This window comes from Carassius carassius, chromosome 6 (assembly GCF_963082965.1).
Source record: "Carassius carassius chromosome 6, fCarCar2.1, whole genome shotgun sequence".
NCBI classification, from domain to species: domain Eukaryota; kingdom Metazoa; phylum Chordata; class Actinopteri; order Cypriniformes; family Cyprinidae; genus Carassius; species Carassius carassius.
In genome coordinates this window covers 38,605,152-38,627,165 of record NC_081760.1, presented here as the reverse complement: position 1 = coordinate 38,627,165, position 22,014 = coordinate 38,605,152, and the positions used below count along the sequence as shown (strand labels likewise).

General features: G+C 34.6%; 1 protein-coding gene across 1 annotated transcript; it reads right to left on the bottom strand.

Moving 5' to 3' along the window:
- Nucleotides 1–2,169: 2,169 nt before the first annotated feature.
- On the bottom strand, nt 2,170–21,071 carry LOC132141740 (B-cell receptor CD22-like; the record flags this gene model as incomplete). The annotated part of the gene is made up of 6 exons (XM_059551402.1): nt 2,170–2,576; nt 2,761–3,015; nt 6,610–6,858; nt 6,957–7,301; nt 20,688–20,936; nt 21,035–21,071. Coding segments are annotated over 6 exons (1,542 nt in total), but the record flags the coding sequence as incomplete, so codon positions are not given.
- Nucleotides 21,072–22,014: the final 943 nt, after the last annotated feature.

Below are 22,014 nucleotides of genomic sequence, written 5' to 3'. Positions count from 1 at the left end.
TTTGTGGATTAATGCGTATTAGAGATATGAACCATTTAAAATGATTCAGTTCGATTTGGTGAACTGAATGAATCGTTTGCGAACCGGATATGACAAACTGCTTTGTTTTGAACTCTCTCTCACAACAGACATGGAAGAGAAGACAATGCTAAAAAGTAGTCGTTTTTTGCTATTTTTGGACCAAAATGTATTTTCGATGCTTTAAAAAAATTCTAACTGACCCTCTGATGTTACATGGACTACTTTGATGATGTTTTTATTACCTTTCTGGACATGGACAGTAGACCGTACACACAGCTTCAATGGAGGGACTGAGAGCTCTTGGACTAAATCTAAAATATCTTAAACTGTGTTCCAAAGATAAACGGAGGTCTTACGGGTTTGAAACAACATAATGGTAAGTTATTAATTACATAAATTTGCTATCTGGGTGAACTAACCCTTTAATTATAGGACTTTTAAACAATAAAACAGACTTAATATGAAAATGAGATCCACATTTGTAAAACTTGACCATATAAAAAGAATCAGTTTTCAGGAGGGAAAAGTGTTGGATGTCCCATCAATGAAGAATAATTCACAAATCATCCACTAGATGTCCTGTCAATCCAGTAAAAACACTACAGTCTTAAATGACTTGCAGATCAACCACGTTTATTGAACCATCCACCCTAGTAACAAAAACATACAAAGTGAAACATGAAAAAGACACTTTTGAGAAAATACAATAATACATAAAATTAAATACTTAAACCATGTGATTATAGAAAAGTTGTACATATTTCACTCTCGTTAGCTTGTAAAACAACATACACTGTACGTTTTGAATACTGATGAAAGCAATATTGTTATTTTTTTTAGAAAAGGTTTAGTTTTAGTGGCAGTACAAGTGACATTATTTGGCTTAACTTCAGATGAGAGAATGAATTATAAGATGCAAATAACATTATCCTGGTTATATTTCTTCATGTGAAGTATATTTCTGGTTTATAAATTCATGCCCCACACAGATTAACAAAAAATACTGGAAACACCAAATTCTACGCTAATAACAGATTAAAATCAGATAAACTTAAAGGCAAATAACACACACACACACACACACACACACACACACACACACACACACACACACATATATATATATATATATATATATCAACAAATGACCAAATTATTTCACAACTGTACAATTATCCAACAATCGCTCATAAAACAGTCGAGCACAGGCTTTGTGTTCACTGCTGTCTATCATTCACTTGACACTGCTGTAGATTACTGATGCATCTTCCATAGTTTGAACATTTGATTGCCTAAAAGAAAAAAATATAAAATCAAACAGGATCACAACAGTGTTACAGCTCTGATTAGATGATCTGTGCTGGTGAAGTTGTTTTTTTCTCACCTCTCGGCAGCATCATGCTGATGAACTCTTATATCGTCATACTGACATTCATCTTCTTCCGGTCTGTTCCTCTCTTTCTTTCGGTGATACTGGACAGCTGCGTACTGGATCTCCTCAGTATCTCCGGATTCAGGAGTTTCTCCTCTGGATCTGCTGGGTTTCACACTGGCATACAGAGCATCATTGACTGGATCAGGTTCAGAAAGAGACTCGGCATGGACTGAAACTCTCTGTGACACATCAGCATAAAGATCATTCTGAAAGACAAGAAAATACACAATTAAGACAAATTACTCAGCTTTTTTCATAGGTGAGGTAAAGCTTTTATATAGAAGTTGGCCTCTAAAGTTTGCATTCTATCAAATCACATTAATGCAGTGATGTAAAATATGCGTTTATTTCCTTGATTCACACATGGTGTGGAGAAGAACAGGACCTTAAGGAGCCTTTGAATTGAATGACGAATGTTCATTCCCAACACAATTTGCTATGATTATACAATTAGTCCAACAAATTGAAACACAGACAATGGATGATCAATATTCTGGTACCGTGAAGTCATGTTGTGTCTGGATGATTTACCTTTGTAATTGTGAGATCAGTTTTAACACTCCTTTTCCTCCTGTTACATTGACAGAAAATAGACAATAACATCAGAACGAATGGAAAGGGAGAAAATATGAATGCTGTTTTTTTACATTTTCTAATAATTATTGCTATAATATTTAGCTACATTAAACACCCACTGCAGTTTTTTGTTGAACTCACGTTATAAGCAGGATGATGATGATGATGATGAATAATCCTCCAGATGTTGCTGTGATCACAATCACATTCCTACCAGCTCCATGATGAACTAAAAGATGAAGATCCTCATAATTAACAAACCGATGAATGATGTGAAGATTCAGGAGTGTGTTAATAAAAGCTTCACCTGTGACAGCGTCTGATCTCTGAGATCCATGTTGATTGTGAGCCTCACAGTAGAAGCGTCCACTCTGTAGTGCACTGAAACTCTGTCCAGATCCAACAGCTGAGCTTTGAGTCTCCTTAAACCAGCTGAAGTTCAGAGCAGGAGGGTTTGAATCACTGCTGCAGATCAGAGTCACTGAATCTCCCTCCACTATTACACCAGATCCACTTATAGACACTGAGACGTTCCTGGGACGATCTAAAAAATGCACGAATTAAAATTCTAAATAAATATTTTTTAAATTGTGAATTTGGATATTTTGAGCAAGGTGCAGCTGATCACTGATAACTCACACATAGCATTTAAAGTGACAGCATCAGACAAATAAATAAGCAAGCAGGAGTATGTGGTTAAAATATAGAATATGATTCATAAAACTCACACATGACATTTAAAGTGACAGCATCAGAGTATTTCTCTCCATGTTCATTGATGGATTTACACTTGTATTCTCCACTGTGATCAGAGCTGATCTTTGAGATGCTGTAGATTCTTCCAGATCCTACAGATGTTCTTCCTTTAAACCAGCTGATTTCTGCAGGAGGGTTTGAATCACTGCTGCAGATCAGAGTCACTGAATCTCCCTCCACTATTACACCAGATGGACTGATGGACACTGAAACATTTTTTGGTGGGTCTAAAACAGTTAAAAAAAAAAAAAAAAACGATTTTATGCTAAACATTGAAAGTTAAAGAAAATGTTAAAGAAAAAGTTAACAGAAAGGGAAAAAAAATAAGACTAGAATTCAAGAGGCCAAAAGAATTCAAAGTGATGTATAACAAAACACAACATATAAAAAGCGTAATAGGAAACATGCATTATATGAATAAATAAATACATAAATAAATACATTAAAATAGAATCAGAATGAACTGACATCAAAACATAATCTGACATTAACCCTCTGGGTATGACAAATATGGAGGACCAAGAGTGCCACTTAAAAATAAAACATTTATTAATTTAATAATTCAAACTTAAAAATGTATGTAAATAAATAACTTTTTAAAGGACAAAATAATAGACATATTTAAAGATGTTTATTTTATTTGTTTTTAATTATAGTTAATAAGTCAATACACTTTAAAAATATAATGTTTTATTTATAAACGAGACCTTACAAATAATGCAATATTGCCAAAGATGACCGATAAACAGTTGTGTAGTGCTTAAGTGTTAATTCAGAAATGTGTAAATCCATCTGAAAAAGACAAATGATCTGAACTTTCTGAATTATCTGAACTTTGTTTCAAGGTATGTTTCTCTTCGACAAAGACGTCAGGGAAAGTTACCGCTGGCATCGTGACAAGATGGCAGATGCAAACTTTCAGACTTTTGAAGGGAGCTCCTGGGAAAATCCTTGGAAACCTCGTCACAGCCGGTTATCATGACAAATTCCAAATGAGCATGCACAGATAAGTTGACCTCACTCTAAATGTGTGTCAACTACAACTTCAAAATAAAATCAACTCAATTTATAAAATAAGTTTTATAAAAGTAATAACTTTTCCTGAGAAACATCTGAAAGTGAGTTCAAGTGGCTTACAACAGATAGTTCAAGTTCCAACTAGCAATTTTATTGTCAGTGAATGCAAAAATCTTAGTAAGGTGAACAATTCTGAGTTGTCGTTTTTACAGTGAAATACACAAATGTAAAACTGTTTATCGAATTCATGCTTTAAAACGTGGATTAATAAAACAATACAAAGTACATTAATCTTTTTTTTTAAATGCACATATTTAATCGCTTTCTAAAAATACATTTGCCAATTGATTTTCTTTGTCGGTGTACCTTTTGATCATTTCATTTCCTATTAAGAATGCAATAACAAGAAATGGAAAAATTTCTTGTTTATTAGTTTTTCTGCTTAGTTTAACAAACGAAAAATTCATTTTTTGTTAATGAGATAATTAAGAGACTAATTAAATGAAGATTGTGCATTAGTGATGAACACCTGCTGTAAACAATCAACATCACTGAAGAAAAGAGAAACACAAGAACTATAACTGACTTTAACCACAGCCTTGGATGAAATCAACTGGAAGAAAAAAAACTTTGCCACCATAATTGTGTTGAGTATTTGCTTCAGTTGCGCTCTTGAGCCTTTAAGCTGTTTTTATAAATTTGCTTGTAAGCAGTTGCATTATTGTTTTATGGCAAACATTTGTCCAATGCTGATGCAAATCTTGATCTAGCAGGTAACTTATACTTTTTTCTTGATTAAATTTCTTGATTGTACTTTTAAATATAATAATTTGTGGCTTAGTGGTTAGAGTACTGCTGTCTGTTCACTGCTCTGTGTGTGTGCACTTTTGATGGGTTAAAATGCAGAGTACGAATTCTGAGTTTGGGTCACCATACTTAACTGTATGCCATTTTCACAAAAAAGCGAAATCTCCTTACATAAATGCCACCATAATACTTAAATATTAAGGAATAATAATTTTAAAAAAGCAGTTTAGGATTAGGCATTTAGCCATGACCATGATGATCATATGATCCTCAACAGTGGTGAAAATAATTATTCATACTGCAGTGCATTATGGGAGTCTTTCATGTATTGCAACATGAAGCATTTTGTTATTATTCATAACCTAAACATGTGAAAAAACATTATTTGATATATTATTAATCCAGCTCATTGTGACTATATGTTCTTCATATATCACAGATCTCTTTTCTCCACAACATCACATACAGAGAGACATCTGTCACAACAAGTCAAGGGTCAAGAACAAAACTAATTCAAACACTGATCTCCATGATGGTGGCATCCTTTTAACCAATAAAACAACAACATCTGATCCTCTGTAACACACAATAACAGCAGGTGTTAATCATTAAAGCACAATCATCATTTAATTAGTTAGTTAATTATCTCATTAACTTTAACTCTTTGAGGACTTGGGATTTGACACAAGACTAGTTTGTGACTTGGAAGGAATGACTTGTTTACTCCTCTGGTGAAATCAGCTGCTGAGTTCACGGGTGGAGCAAAAATATGGCAGGACTTTTACTCTTTTAACTCCCCCTGGATTACCCACCTCTGCTTAGAAATAAAAGGGACCACAGAGATTGGACGGTAGTTATTTAAAACAGACATGTCTAAGGAAAAAGTAATAACTATACAAATATAGTACCCAGGAACTGAAGCAGCAAGGTAGAGAGAACTAAGAAAATTAGCAAAGATGTAACATACAGTTTGTATACACCACAAAATGTTAGAATTTGCTGTATTTGGCTGAGCAGTGGTTTGGGTGGCTCACCAATATACTGGAATTCTCTAAAACATAAAATAAGGAAGCTCGACTGGAGTTCATGTGGTGGAGAATAATTTATTGAAGGTAGCAGTGTAGCAGTTCTTTAACAGTGATGTTAGCATGAGAGTCTTCAAAATATCTTAAACCTTTTAAGAATCTTAGCTTCTCCCAAAGTATGTGAGTCTGTATGTGAGACGTTATACCAAAAGACAAAAGGACTGCAAGTGATAGATACTGTAAGGACCTCCCGCTGTAGATCCAGCAATCTGCAGGAAGTTCCTGAGGAATGCTCTTCCTTTGCTGTTCTAATTGTATGGACTGTGCAGGTCACAGCTTTACAGAAACAGTTTCAGCTGATTTCAATTGTTTGCATCTAAAGGAAAGTGGCAATGTAAACGCATCTGAACTGAAATATCCATAATCTTTCAAACAGGAAACACTTTGAGGAAAAAAATATATATATTACAATCATTTACAGCATTTAACAATGTGTGATATTGAACAGGACCACGTGGAGAGACCTCGATGTGACTGCATATAGATATGATAGAGATCCATTCAGAATGAATAAACACAACAGAATACAGCGATCTGAAGGAAAGTCGACAGCATCAGTAAACAGATCGTCTGTCAGAATGTGTTTGTGTTTCAGTGTCTGATGTCTATCTATACACAAACACCACCGATCCTCACAGACACCTTCAAAACACACTTCAGTATGCATCTGTCATAAAACACTTGATGATACTGAAATGTGTTTGTGCCTTTACCATAATTATAATCATCATCCATCAAAACTTTACACTGGTTTGCTGTATTCATAGGTGCGATAAAATAATAACATATGTTGAAGATGTTGATATCAGCAGTTGGCCAAACAGCTATTCTATCACACCAGAGATTTGTAGTCTTAAACTCTGCTGGTTTTTCAAAGACAACTATTAAGAGAAAATAACAATCTGTACTCACAGGAGACATTGAGCTGAGCAGCAGGAGAGATGTAAGTGTGTCCATGTAGAGCACAGCTGTATCTGCCTGCATCCTCTCTTCTGACTGACTGCAGCAGGAGTTGATTGTTTCTGTCTCTTCTCTCAGCAAATGGCTGTGAGTTTCTGTACCAGATGAATGTTGCTCTGTCAGTCAGAGTGCAGCTGCTTTTACATGTCAGACTGACATTATGACCCTCTGTCACTCTCTCAGGAGCCTCCACCTGAAGATCTGAACACAACACACACATTATATCTAGTGCTGCTGTCATACACTGATTATTATTCAACATAATGCACAGAAGAAGAGCTCAGCCTCATGAAAGTCACCTGTTACAGTGAGAGTCACTCCTGGATCACCAGTCCATTTTCCACCAGGTTTATCAGTAATGAATCTGAAACAGTACATGTGTTGGTCCTTCTGTGTCACATGACTCAGTCTGATGGTGCAGTTCTGCTGTTTGTCTCCCAGATACTGAAGCCTCTGACTGTATTCAGGATCCTCAGACAGATCTGGAGACTCTTCACCCTTCACAGGGTTTTTGGTCCAGGACACTTTCTCAATCTTATATCCAGTAGGGTATGTATAAGTGCAGCTCATTATCACTGATGAGTTCTTTAGTGCACAGATGTGTGAAGGACTGTAACTAACACCCCAATCAGCACTAGAAACCCCTGAAACACAGAATTCATCAGGAGGAAAATGTTTTGTCAGGTAACAGAACATGAACACATGATGATACTTTTTAATTGAAAACAGCAACTCATTACAAGGAACTATGAGCTAATTTTCTCAGAATCTATTGAGTGATAAATGACGTGAAGTTCATCATCAGCTTTTATGAAGGGTGTTGCAGAAAAGCAGAAATAAAAGCACAGAGACAAAGGAGTGAAAAGAGAACCAGGAAATCAGCTGTAAGTATTTAACATATTCACTTCTGAGATCAAGAACCGAAAGTATTTGAGTGTTACACTGACTTTTGGTCCAATCAGATGCTCCCTAAACCACATGACACCGACCAGCAAATAAGAGAAGACTACTGGATATTTATAAAAGACAGAAGGCCTTTGGCGTTTCTCACCTAAACTTCCTGTTTTAAAGGAAATACGTGACCCTGGACCACAAAACTAGTCTTAAGTCACTGGGTTATATTTGTAGCAATAGCCACAAAAACACTGTATGGGTTAAAACGAACAAATTTTATTTTATGGCAAAAATCATTAGGATATTAAGTACACATCATGTTCCATGATATATTTTTTGTAATTTTCCTACTGTTAATATATCAAACTAAATTTTTTATTAGTAATATGCATTGCTAAGAATTAATTTGGACAACTTCAAAGGCGATTTCCCATTTAGATTTTTTTTCCTCACTTATATTACAGATATTCAAATATTTGTCTCTCAGCTAAATATTGTCCGATCCTAATAAACCATACATCAATGGAAAGCTTTTTTATTCAGCCTTCAGATGTTGTTTAAAACTCAATTTTGAAAAATTCACACTTTTGTGGTCTATATATGTGAGTCCTTAAATAAAACCATCAGAGAGTTTGTAATGTGAATGTAACAGAGACTCACCGTGAATCATGAGCAGAAAGATCAGAGGAAGACGAGGAGCCATTCTGACCGACATCAGCGTCAAATATATCTATAATACAGCATTAATCAGCACTTATACACTCATGAACAGTACATCTACATCTCCCTATTCTTAACATTTCTCATGTTAAGACTCGTGTGTTATATGAGCAATAATCATCAGTTTTCATTGAAGTATGAGTGTGTTTGTCTTACCTTGTTGAAGCTCATCAGATCAGCAGCAGACAAATGACTGATTGTCTTATCACATGCACTTTATCTTTAGACTTGGTGTGGTTAACTCTTTTTTTTTTTTTTTTTTTTTTTTTAGTTGCAGAAATATTAGTGTCCCTTCCTTAACGACAGAACAACATACTGGACTAAAACTACAGAAAATAGTGCTTAGTTATCAGAAGCTGATAATATTGAGCAGTTTGAGATCATTGATTTTAATAGCAGGACTACAATGTGAAATAAGGAAGTGCTTGTATCCACCACTGAACATCACTTCAGCTCTTTTGTTCTGCTGACTTAATCTGAATATTATGGTCTGGTTTCACAGACTGGGTTTAGACTAAATCAGGATTAGGTCATAGTTCAATTAGGACATTTCTGAAACCATTTGATAAATGATCTGAGTGTGAATTATTTTTTCAGTTTAGATGGAGGAAGTGAAAGCAGATCAAAGAAGTCAGTCATGAAAATCATGCTTCACTAAATAAGTGTGAAAGTTAAGACGAAAAATTATTAATGTTGCTCTAAACATTATAAAGATGTGAGTTTTTTGGCTTGTTGTTCATGTCTATCAGCTCTGAGATCTTTATTCTAATAAAGTCCTTTGACATTGTCCTTTGATCTCGTCTACACACTATCTTCAGAGAAAAAAAGGTAAAAAATATGCATGATCTGGTGATACACTGATATTTGTCCAATCAGATGCTCTGAAGAGTGAGAAAGTCCCTCCCCTGAACACCTCACACTGACTAACAAGTAAGAAATCAGCAAATCATATTCAAGACTGTGACGTTATGAGGAAATACTGGATATTCATAAAATGGACACGCCCACTGACATCAACATCACAAAGAAACAACTCATAATCACTCATTATCAGGTCTTTGATAATAAAATTATGTCAGGAATAATGTTACATGAGCTTCATCTGTGAAGTATGAATGTATTTGTCTTTCTGTGTTGAAGTTCAGCAGATCAACTGCAGCCACACATCTGACTCTTTTAATACAGTGGTTAACACTCTATCCTTTTTTTTTTTACACACAGTTGCTGACATATCAAGTGTCCCTCCCTTAACAAGAGAACAACATTACTGGACTAAAAAAATAACTTGAACTTGAGTAAAACTAACTAAATAAAGTTATGATCTTTTTTCTAAGTTTATTTAAATATATTAACTCAAGATGTTTAGAGAACAGATTGTTTAACCAGGTGTTCTGCTGGATATTTCACACTTATTTTCATGATTAGTGATTAGTGATTAGATTCGTTTTTGCATTCATGTATGAGAGAGGTCTAGTTTTCCTATTTAGTATTTTTTTTTATTAATGCCAGGGTACCAAAGACAAAAGTACAGAGCAACCATTAAATGTTTTTTAATAAAAATGCATCCTGAAGCAGGAAATATACAAGCAAACACATTTAAATAATAATGAGGTATGAGCTGTATGATTAAATCAATCAGAGACTGAAGAAACAAGAGGAGATGCTGAATAGATGTGTTCAGAATTATAATACAAACATATGAAGGACTTTAAACACAGTACATAATAAAACAACATACACATGAAGATGAATAATGATGATTGACAGCTGACCAACATCAGTGTTGATGTGAGGAGCAGAGATGTGACCTCTGCTGGTAGTTTGAGAGAAACATATGAGACAATCACAAATAAATCTGATCAATAAAAGGGAAAGTTACAGAAACACAACAGACAGAAAACTAAGGCTGATAATACTGATACCAAAAAAAAAAAAAACAATACACTCTCCATTGTGAAGATGCACATTAAAAATATTGCAGGGCAAATATATTTTTAAAATGTTAAAACTGTGAGCTTACTTCACTTTAACATTTATATTTCTATACAATAACACTCATTACAACATAATTTCACTGTTACATCATCTTTCCTAAACTATAATGTAATAAACTTCAACTCTTCACTAATGACACCTGTCAATCATATGTGGCTCCGCCCACAGTGCTCAGGATTGGTTCCTTTGTGCTCCGCCTCTCACTGCAGCATGCTGTTGATTTCAATTACACCCACTGCACGTGTCGCCCTGCCCAATATCTACTCTGATTGGTTCGATCTTTCAACATATATACATGATAGGAAATGGTAGTAAAGTAGTATAAGCCACGCACACATTTCCTATCATGTATGTCTATGTTGAAAGATCGAAAGCCACAAAACTCACATCTTTATAATGTTTAGAGCAACATTAATAATTTTTTGTCTTAATCATAATATTCAGATTAAGTCAGAGTTAACCACACCAAGTCTAAAGATAAAGTGCACATGATAAAACAGTCAGTTATTTGTCTGCTGCTGATCTGATGAGCTTCAACACGGTAAGACAAACACACTCATACTTCAATGAAAACTGATGATTATTGCTCATATAACACACGAGTCTTAACATGAGAAATGTTAAGGATAGGGAGATGTAGATGTACCAGTGTTGCCAGACGTACGATAATTATCGTATTTGTACGATAATTTTGATCTCTGTACGATGTACGATCAATAATGAAAAAAATCCCGTAATGTACGATAATTTCATAATTTTATGAAAATTTAAATGATGGTAGTTGCAGTCATAGGACTTCTTTACTCATACACGAAATCGGCTCATTACAGACACTCTAAATGCGTTCGTGTGCACCTCAGGGTGTGTTAAGAATGCAGGAGAGTGCCCTGCAATAGTTGCGGTCCATGACAGCAAGAACCCCTTCAACATCTGGCAACACGCAGGATTCCGATGACAGCGGCTCAGATGTGGAGTTAACTGCACCACGCAGAAACAGCTAAATTCCTTCTTCACTGGATGCGACGAAGCAAGTGTTAAAAATCATTTTTATATGTTTTAATATGCGCCGCGATGCAGACAGTCACTGAAAATAATGGGATAGTATTTTGTCTCACTGCTTCCGTCCAACAATAAGCCTTGTTATCTATTGTGTTAATTTGCAGGTCGTGTCAAAATGTTGTTGGTTTAGAATAGATAAATAACTATTTTGACTCGTGTACGATAATTTTCTTCCAAATACGATAATTTTGAACTTCTGGTACGATACTTGGGCATTTCCAATCTGGCAACACTGAGATGTACTGTTCATGAGTGTATAAGTGCTGATTAATGCTGTATTATAGATATATTTGACGCTGATGTCGGTCAGAATGGCTCCTCGTCTTCATCTGATCTTTCTGCTCAGGTTCACGGTGAGTCTCTGTTACATTCACATTACAAACTCTCTGATGGTTTTATTTTAAGGGCTCACATATGTGACCCTAGACCACAAGTGTCCATTTTTTGAAATTGATCATCTGAAGGCTGAATAAAAAAGCTTTCCATTGATGTATGGCTTATTAGGATCGGACAATATTTAGCTGAGAGACAAATATTTGAATATTTGTAATATAAGGGTGGTAAAAAATCGAAATACTGAGGAAATCGCCTTTGAAGTTGTCCAAGTTAATTCTTAGCAATGCATATTACTAATAAAAAAAAATGTTTTATATATTAACAGTAGGAAAATTACAAAATATATATTAATGGAACATGATCTGTACTTAATATCCTAATGATTTTTGGCTTAAAATAATAATCATTTTAACTCGTACAGTGTTTTTGTGGCTATTGCTACAAATATAACCCAGTGACTTAAGACTGGTTTTGTGGTCCAGGGTCACGTATTTCCTTTAAAACAGGAAGTTAAGGTGAGAAACGCCAAAGGACTTGTGTCTTTTCTAAATATCCAGAAATCTTCTGTTATTTGCTGGTCGGTGTCATGTGGTTTAGGGAGCATCTGATTGGACCAAAAGTCAGTGTAACACTTCTCGGTTCTTGATTTCAGAAGTGAATATGTTAAATACTTACAGCTGATTTCCTGGTTCTCTTTTCACTCCTTTGTGCTTTTTTTGTAACACCCTTCATAAAAACTGATGATCAACTTCACATCATTTATCACTCAGTAGATTCTGAGAAAATTAGCTTATAGGTCCTTGGAATGAGTTGCTGTTTTCAATTAAAATGTATCATCATGTTCATTTTCTTTTGAAACACAGGCAGACAACTCAAGCTGATAATATTGAGACCAAAAAACAATACATTGTCCATTGTGAAGGTGTGCAATTGAAATATTACAGGAAAATATTTTTTTAAAATGTTAACACAGTGAGCTTCAAATTTGTGCTTACAATAACATTTATTTAACATCACTGTTACATCATCTTTCCTAAACTACAAAGAAATACAATGCTTCATCAACTCTTGCACTAATTACACCTGTCAATCATATTTGGCTCTGCCCACACAGCTCAGGATTGGTTCATTTGTGCTCCGCCTTTCACTGCAGCATCTTCCTGTTGATCTGAACAAACAAGAAGAACGACTGACTGAAGTTCATCAACAATATTATAAACCTTCCACAAGCTTGATAAAACAATCAAACTAGAATTGAAGAGAGTTTTCTTGATTATCTTGAGAGGAGCTGCAGTTCAGACACTTACTGATGGATTCTCATGTTTAGAATGAAGAATCTTCAGGAGGTCTGGGACGAACGGTCTGTGAGGAAGAGGGCGAGAGATGGTCATGCACAGTAAAAAATATTCATTTTATTTACTCAACATTGTTTCAAATTTTACATCCAGTATTATTGATTAAATGTAACACATTAGAAAAATTTGAAGTTTTCAAATTAGATGCTTACAAGCAATCATTAAAAATGAGTAGAATAACATGAAGTAAATGTAAGTAAAATTTACACAAAAATATTATTTTAATTGAAAGCAAACAAACAAACAAAAAACACTATGTTAAAGAATACTATGTTATACATGCCAGGCCAGTAGTTGACGATCACGAAACACCCTATGAAAACATTATATGCATGCACATGATGTCAACTTTTTTTACAAATTCACATTTTTGTTGCTTACATACACTGTTTAAAATGCATTGTATTTTTACAGGACACCCCTGACAACTAATTGCGATGAATTTACACAAAATAATATACAAGAAATATACTGTTGATTTAATATAATAAAGATCTGTGTTTATACAGCAGTGTTGCTGTGATTACAGTAGCATTTAAACAATAAAATGTTGTATTTTGTATTGTTGTCGTACAATCCTCAACAGTGGTGACAATCCCGAAAAACAAAATTGCAGCAATGCATGCTGGGAGCCATGAACATGTTTTGTATGCTGGCATGAAACATGTCACCATTGTTGTGTTTCATACGCCAAATGTTGATGTCTGTGAGTGTATAAATAAACTAAACTAAAAGTTGAATTATATGTTATATTATGTTATAATTATGCACTGTTAACCACAGTGTACGAACCGCAGCAGTGTTTCAAATTATTTATTTTTATATCAGAAAGTTGTAGTTTGTGTTCTTATTTCTCTTTCTTTCTTTTTTACAGCAGGTGTTTGAATGACTGAGAGAATGTTGCAGGAAATTTTACTAACCTTAAAATAAATTTTACTAATACGGAAACTGGACTTTTTTATGTTAGAAAGAATATGAAAGTACCAGTTTTAATGCTATCCCACAATGCTTTGTGGTGTCTGTAAAACAATGCTTCTACAGTGTAGTTACAATAATAGTACAATAACATCATGTTCAGAAGTTTGTGTCTTCCTGTCCCCCAAAACAGAGTTATTGAAGACACCTAAATTGCACAAACAGAATCACTGAAGGAAATCAATGGTAAATTTATAGGGTCACTATTATAGTGGTCAGTGTTTGCTTTTAATATTACATTTTGCGTGGCTGTTATAACTGAATTATAACTGCTAGACATGCTAAGAGTAAAGATATTAAGGTGATGTTGGTTATGATTTTTGTTATAAATAGAGCCTGTTCTTTGAGTTAAACAAGCATTCATTATAGCAATCCCTGTTGTTCAACAATAAAATACTTGGAGTTTAAGAGTTCTAATAAATAAAACAAAAATGTAGTGGAGAAAGTGAACCATTTTTTGTAGGCACACAGTGACATCAAGAACCAGCATATGAATCTCAAGAATGATGACAAACAGCATATTCAGATGGACTGTAAGCATCACAAAACAAGCTACTAAAAATTGCATAAAAAAGTAAAAACAAACGAAAATAGTAAGTATAAATATAAGACAATTCATCTCATAATTTATTCATGCCGCAAAGGATGATGGTAGCCATAAATTAGTTTTGATTGGTGGCACCCAGAATGCAGTGCAACATGCTTTTTGATGGTCACCATTGTTGAGGTTCTCAGGCTGATTATTGATGTCTAAGTGCCAACATTTAAATTAGGCTTGCTTAAATAAAAAAATAAAAAACAGAAATGCTTCTAAGAATCTCTCTGATTACACTGAAAATACCAGACCTTATACTGTAGAGCCGTAGGATGCCTGCTGTTGATATGACACAGCCAACTGAAATCAAATGATGTCAAAACAAACAACACCACCTGATCTTATTTTTTACAGCAACCTATCTATCTATCTACACTGTAAAACTGAAAAACCCAACAAGTTAACTCAAATCGTTTGAGTAAACCGATTGCCTTGACTGTAAAACCCGACAAGTAAACTTAAGTCAAACGGTTTGAGTAAACAGATATCCTTAAGTTATGTTAACTCAAACCGTTTGAGGAAACCGGTTGCCTTAAACCGTTTAAGTTGAAAAAAAATAACAGTTATAATCACTCTGAACTTAATTCAGTTGAGTTTACTGAAAGAAGATATACATTGCAATTAAGTAATTAAGTGATTAATTGACTGATAATTGAGCTTTAGTGATGAACACCTGCTGTTAACAAACAGAATTACTGTAGAAAAGAGAGAAAGGAACTACAGCTGACTTCAGACACAGCCTCACTCAAACCTGACAAGTTATGTTAACTCAAACCATTTGAGGAAACCGATTGCCTTAAACCATTTAAGTTGAGAAAACTAACAGTTATGAGTACTCTGAACTTAATTCAGTTGAGTTCACTGAAAGAAGATGTACATTGCAATTAAGTAATTAAGTGATTAACTGAGTGATAATTGAGAATTAGTGATGAACAGCTGGTGTTAACAAACAGAATCACTGAAGAAAAGAGAAACACAAGAACTACTACAACTGACTTCAGACACAGCCTTAGATGAAATCAACTGAAATAAAATACATGAAATCTCTCAAGATCTGATTAAACAACCCACAAACAGCATCACCAGCTGCACTTATTAATAACCAGACTGACTTCATTTCTGTCAGACATCTACAGAAGATCTTATTGAGAATGAAGTAAGGTTTAGATGTTGATTTATTGTTTCATTTGAAGTAACCAGGTTAGAGATCCTGAAGGGGAACATCCCAGGTTATTTATGTAACCATGGTCCCCCGAAGGAAATGAGATGCTGCGTCTCAAAGCCATACTTTCGGCATCACTGCCAGAGTTCGTTTCATTCCTAGAAGCTGACGATTGTTCCACCTTACGTTCTTTTATAGCTTCCTGGTCGCTACGTCACCCGCCTATGACGTCACACCCATTCATGAGACTGATTTCACAAACTATTCAGAGCTGGTCATGCTGAAGGGTGTTCCCATAGCGTTTCGGACGCAGCGTCTCATTGCCTTCGGGGAACCATGGTTACATACGTAACCTATGACGTTTTTCTTGGTGTCAAATTGACCCCACACATTATGTATGTTGCAATCCTTGATAACAAAAAGAACTGTTATGTGTTCCTTACTGATGTTTTGATTGTGATGATGTTCTGTTTAAATATAAATATTTAAATGTTTAAAATAAAATCCTTCAAAATGTTTGAAATTGTGTTTGTTTTTCCCGGGGGTCAACTTGACCCCAAAGATAACTCGTGTTACTATCCTTGATAAAATGTTATAGATTACAAAAATATATACTTAGAAATATTATAAAACAAATAAAACACCAAAAATATATATACTTTTGCAATTTTAGGTCAATCAGTAAGATTTTATGGTGATTTGTAAATGTCTCCATAGTCGTCCAATGGACAATTCTGGATGTATAAGGGGTGGGGAGGGGGTGGTGGGTGGATGTCAACTTAAAAGGCTATTTAAGTAGTCAACAAAGACATAAATTAACTGAGACACAAACCTTAGTAAAACAAAAATCATATTCTGGAGGTTTAAATTACTGGGGTCAAAATGACACTTATAGTTAAAGACTCTGAGATGTTCCTGGGACGATCTAAGAAATACACAAATTAAAATTCTAAATAAATTATTAAATTGTGAATTTGGATATTTTGAACAAGGTGCAGCTGATCATTAACTCACACATGACATTTAAAGTGACAGCATCAGACAAATAAATAAGCAAGCAGGAGTATGTGGTTAAAATATAGAATATGATTAATAAAACTCACACATGACATTTAAAGTGACAGCATCAGAGTATTTCTCTCCATGTTCATTGATGGATCTACACTTGTATTCTCCACTGTGATCAGAGCTGATGTTTGAGATGCTGTAGATTCTTCCAGATCCTACAAACATTCCTCCTTTAAACCAGCTGATTTCTGCAGGAGGGTTTGAATCACTGCTGCAGATCAGAGTCACTGAATCTCCCTCCTTTATTTCTGATGGACTGATGGACACTGAGACACTTTTTGGTGGGTCTAAAACAGTAAAAAAAAAAAAAAAAAAAAACTAATTAATGCTAAACATTGAAAGTTAACAGAAAGGGAAAAAAAGAAGACTAGAATTCAAGAGGCAAAAATAATTCAAAAGTGATGTATAACAAAACACAACATATAAAAAGCGTAATAGGAAACATGCATTATATAAATATAAATAAATACATAAATAAATACATTAAAATAGAATCAGAATGAACTGACATCAAAACATAATCTGACATTAACCCTCTGGGGTCGACAAATATGGAGGACCAAGAGTGCCACTTAAAAATAAAAATTAAGAATCCATTTATTAATTTAATAATTCAAACTTAAAAATTTATGTAAATAAATCACTTTTAAATGGACAAAAGAATAGACATATTTAAAGATGTTTATTTAATTTGTTTTTAATTATAGTTTAATAAGTCAATACACTTTAAAAATATCATTATTTTTATTTATAAACGAGACCTTACAAATAATGCAATATTGCCAAAGATGACCGATAAACAGTTGTATAGTGCCTAAGTGTTAATTCAGAAATGTGTAAATCCATCTGAAAAAGACAAATGATCTGAACTTTCTGAATTATCTGAACTTTGTTTCAAGGTATGTTTCTCTTCGACAAAGACGTCAGGGAAAGTTACTGCTGGCATCGTGACAAGATGGCGGATGCAAACTTTCAGACTTTTGAAGGGAGCTCCTGGGAAAATCCTTGGAAACCTCGTCACAGCCGGTTATCATGACAAATTCCAAATGAGCATGCACAGATAAGTTGACCTCACTCTAACTGGGTGTCAACTACAACTTCAAAATAAAATCAACTCAATTTATAAAATAAGTTTTATAAAAGTAATAACTTTTCCCCAAAAACATCTGAAAGTGAGTTCCAACTAGCAATTTTATTGTCAGTGAATGCAAAAATCTTAGTAAGATTTTCTGAGTTGTCGTTTTTACAGTGAAATACAAAAATTTAAAACTGTTTATCGAATTCATGTTTTAAAACGTGGATTAATAAAACAATACAAAGTACATTAATCTTTTTTTTTAAATGCACATATTTAATCGCTTTTTAAAAATACATTTGGCAATTGCTTTTCTCTCTCCATTTGCCAATTGATTTTCTTTGTCGGTGTACCTTTTGATCATTTCATTTCCTATTAAGAATGCAATAACATGAAATGGAAAAATTTCTTGTTTATCACCAGAGGAGTAAAAAAGTAATTCCCTCCTAGTCTCAAACGAGTCTTGTGTCAAATCCCAAGTCCTCAAAGGGTTAAAGTTAATGAGATAATTAAGTGACTAATTAAATGAAGATTGTGCATTACTGATGAACACCTGCTGTTAACAATCAACATCACTGAAGAAAAGAGAAACACAAGAACTACAACTGACTTTAACCACAGCCTTGGATGAAATCAGCTGGAAGAAAAAAAACTTTGCCACCATAATTGTGGTGAGTATTTGCTTCAGATGAGCTCTTGAGCCTTTAAGCTGTTTTTATAAATTTGCTTTTAAGCAATTGCATTATTGCTTTATGGCAAACATTTGTGCAATGCTGATGCAAACCTTGATCTAGCAGGTAACTTATGCTTTTTTCTTGATTAAATTTCTTGATTGTACTTTTAAATATATTAATTTGTGGCTTAGTGGTTAGAGAGAACTGCTGTCTGTTCACTGCTTTGTGTGTGCACTATGGGTGGGTAAAAATGCAGAGTGCGAATTCTGAGTTTGGGTCACCATACAGTTAAGTATGGCGGTACTAGAAGTACCACAATTATGGTGGTACCTCTATATTAAGGAATACTAATTAAAAAAGCAGTTTAGGAATAGGCATTTAGCCATGACCATTTATCATATGATCCTCAACAGTGGTGAAAATAATTATTCATATTGCAGTGCATTATGGAAGTCTTTCATGTATTGCAACATGAAGCATTTTGTTATTATTCATAACCTAAACATGCGAAAAAACATTATTTGATATATTATTAAACCAGCTCATTGTGACTATAGGTTCTTCATATATCAAGGATCTCTTTTCTCCACAACATCACATACAGAGAGATCTGTCACAACAAGTCAAGGGTCAAGAACAAAACTAATTCAAACTCTGATCTCCATGATGGTGGCATCATTTTAACCAATAAAACAACAACATCTGATCATCTGTACTAGTTCTCGATAACAGCAGGTGTTAATGATTAATGCACAATCATCATTTAATTAGTTACTTAATTATCTCATTAACTTTAACTCTTTGAGGACTTGGGATTTGACACAAGACTCATTTGAGACTAGGAATGAATTACTTTTTTACTCCTCTGGTGAAATAAGCTGCTGAGTTCACGGGTGGAGCAAAAATATAGCAGGACTTTTACTCTTTGGCCCCTGGATTACCCATCTCTGCTTAGAAATAAAAGGGACCACAGAGATTTGACAGTAGTTATTTAAAACAGACATGTCTAAGGAAAAAGTAATAACTATACAAATATAGTACCCAGGAACTGAAGCAGCAAGGTAGAGAGAACTAAGAAAATTAGCAAAGATGTAACATACAGTTTGTATACACCACAAAATGTTAGAATTTGCTGTATTTGGCTGAGCAGTGGTTTGGGTGGCTCACCAATATACTGGAATTCTCTAAAACATAAAATAAGGAAGCTCGACTGGAGTTCATGTGGTGGAGAATAATTTATTAAAGATAGCAGTGTAGCAGTTCTTTAACAGTGATGTTAGCATGAGAGTCTTCAAAATATCTTAAATCTTTTAAGAATCTTAGCTTCTCCCAAAGTTCTGTATGTGAGACGTTATACCAAAAGACAAAAGGACTGCAAGTGATAGATACTGTAAGGACCTCCCGCTGTAGATCCAGCAATCTGCAGGAAGTTCCCGAGGAATGCTCTTCCTTTGCTGTTCTAATTGTATGGACTGTGCAGGTCACAGCTTTACAGAAACAGTTTCAACTGATTTCAATTGTTTGCATCTAAAGGAAAGTGGCAATGTTATCGCATCTGAACTGAAATATCCATAATCTTTCAAACAGGAAACACTTTGAGGAAAAAATATATATATTACAACCATTTACAGCATTTAACAATGTGTGATATTGAACAGGACCACATGGAGAGACCTCGATGTGACTGCATATAGATATGATAGAGATCCATTCAGAATGAATAAACACAACAGAATACAGCGATCTGAAGGAAAGTCGACAGCATCAGTGAACAGTTCGTCTGTCAGAATGTGTTTGTGTTTCAGTGTCTGATGTCTATCTGTACACAAACACCACCGATCCTCACAGACACCTTCGAAACACACTTCAGTATGCATCTGTCATAAAACACTTGATGATACTGAAATGTGTTTGTGCCTTTACCATAATTATAATCATCATCCATCAAAACTTTACACTGGTTTGCTGTATTCATAGGTGCGATAAAATAATAACATATGTTGAAGATGTTGATATCAGCAGTTGGCCAAACAGCTATTCTATCACACCAGAGATTTGTAGTCTTAAACTCTGCTGGTTTTTCAAAGACAACTATTAAGAGAAAATAACAATCTGTACTCACAGGAGACATTGAGCTGAGCAGCAGGAGAGATGTAAGTGTGTCCATGTAGAGCACAGCTGTATCTGCCTGCATCCTCTCTTCTGACTGACTGCAGCAGGAGTTGATTGTTTCTGTCTCTTCTCTCAGTTAATGGCTGTGAGTTTCTGTACCAGATGAATGTTGCTCTGTCAGTCAGAGTGCAGCTGCTTTTACATGTCAGACTGACATTATGACCCTCTGTCACTCTCTCAGGAGCCTCCACCTGAAGATCTGAACACAACACACACATTATATCTAGTGCTGCTGTCTTACACTGATTATTATTCAACATAATGCACAGAAGAAGAGCTCAGCCTCATGAAAGTCACCTGTGACAGTAAGATTCACTCCTGGATCACCAGTCCATTTTCAGAGGTGTCAAGTCCAGGGGTCAGAAAGTAAAAGTCCTGCCATATTTTTGTTCCACCCATGAACTCAGCAGCTGATTTCACCAGAGGAGGAACCAAGTCATTCCTTTCAAGTCACAAACTAGTCTCAAGTCAAATCCCAAGTCCTCAAAGAGTTAAAGTCAATGAGATAATTAAGAGACTAATTAAATGATGATTGTGCATTAGTGATGAACACCTGCCATTATTGTGTGTTACAGAGGATCAGATGCTGATATTTTATTGGTTAAACTGATGCCACCATCATGGAGATCAGTGTTTGCTTCAGTTGGGCTCTTGACCTTTGGCTACTTGTGTTAGGTATTTCCCTGTAAAAGTACATGTGCTTTTATAAAGCAGTGTGATCAGAATCAGTGCTGTGCAGAAAACCATTACTAGCTGGTTTTACATGACAAAGTAATTGTTAGGCATCAGTCTGTTTATTTCCAAGAAAAAGTTTAATTCATTTAACATATGTTCAGTTTTTTTTTTTTAATAACCTACCTTGTGGAACTGCCACATGCAAATAAACCGTTGGTATAATAGTTATAATGAAATACTTTGAAATCTAATGTATGTAATGAATATATATATATTTTTTATAATCTTGTCCTACTAAGACGCACAGACATCATGACCCAGCATATGAATCTCAACAATGGTGACAATCAACAAAACTCTTCAAGCTGAAGTGCATGCTGGGTAACACCATAGTAAAACTCCCATCAAGGACTGTAGCATGAATAATTTTGTCACCACTGTTGAGGATCATATGATAAGTGCTCATGTTTAAAATCCTGAGCCTGTATAATTTTCCCCCAATATTTAAGAATTGCAATAATATTTGTTTAATAGGACTTTTTTGTAATTCAGAAATAGCTGTACATCATGCAACAAACCAAAGAGAGACACCCTCATGGTGT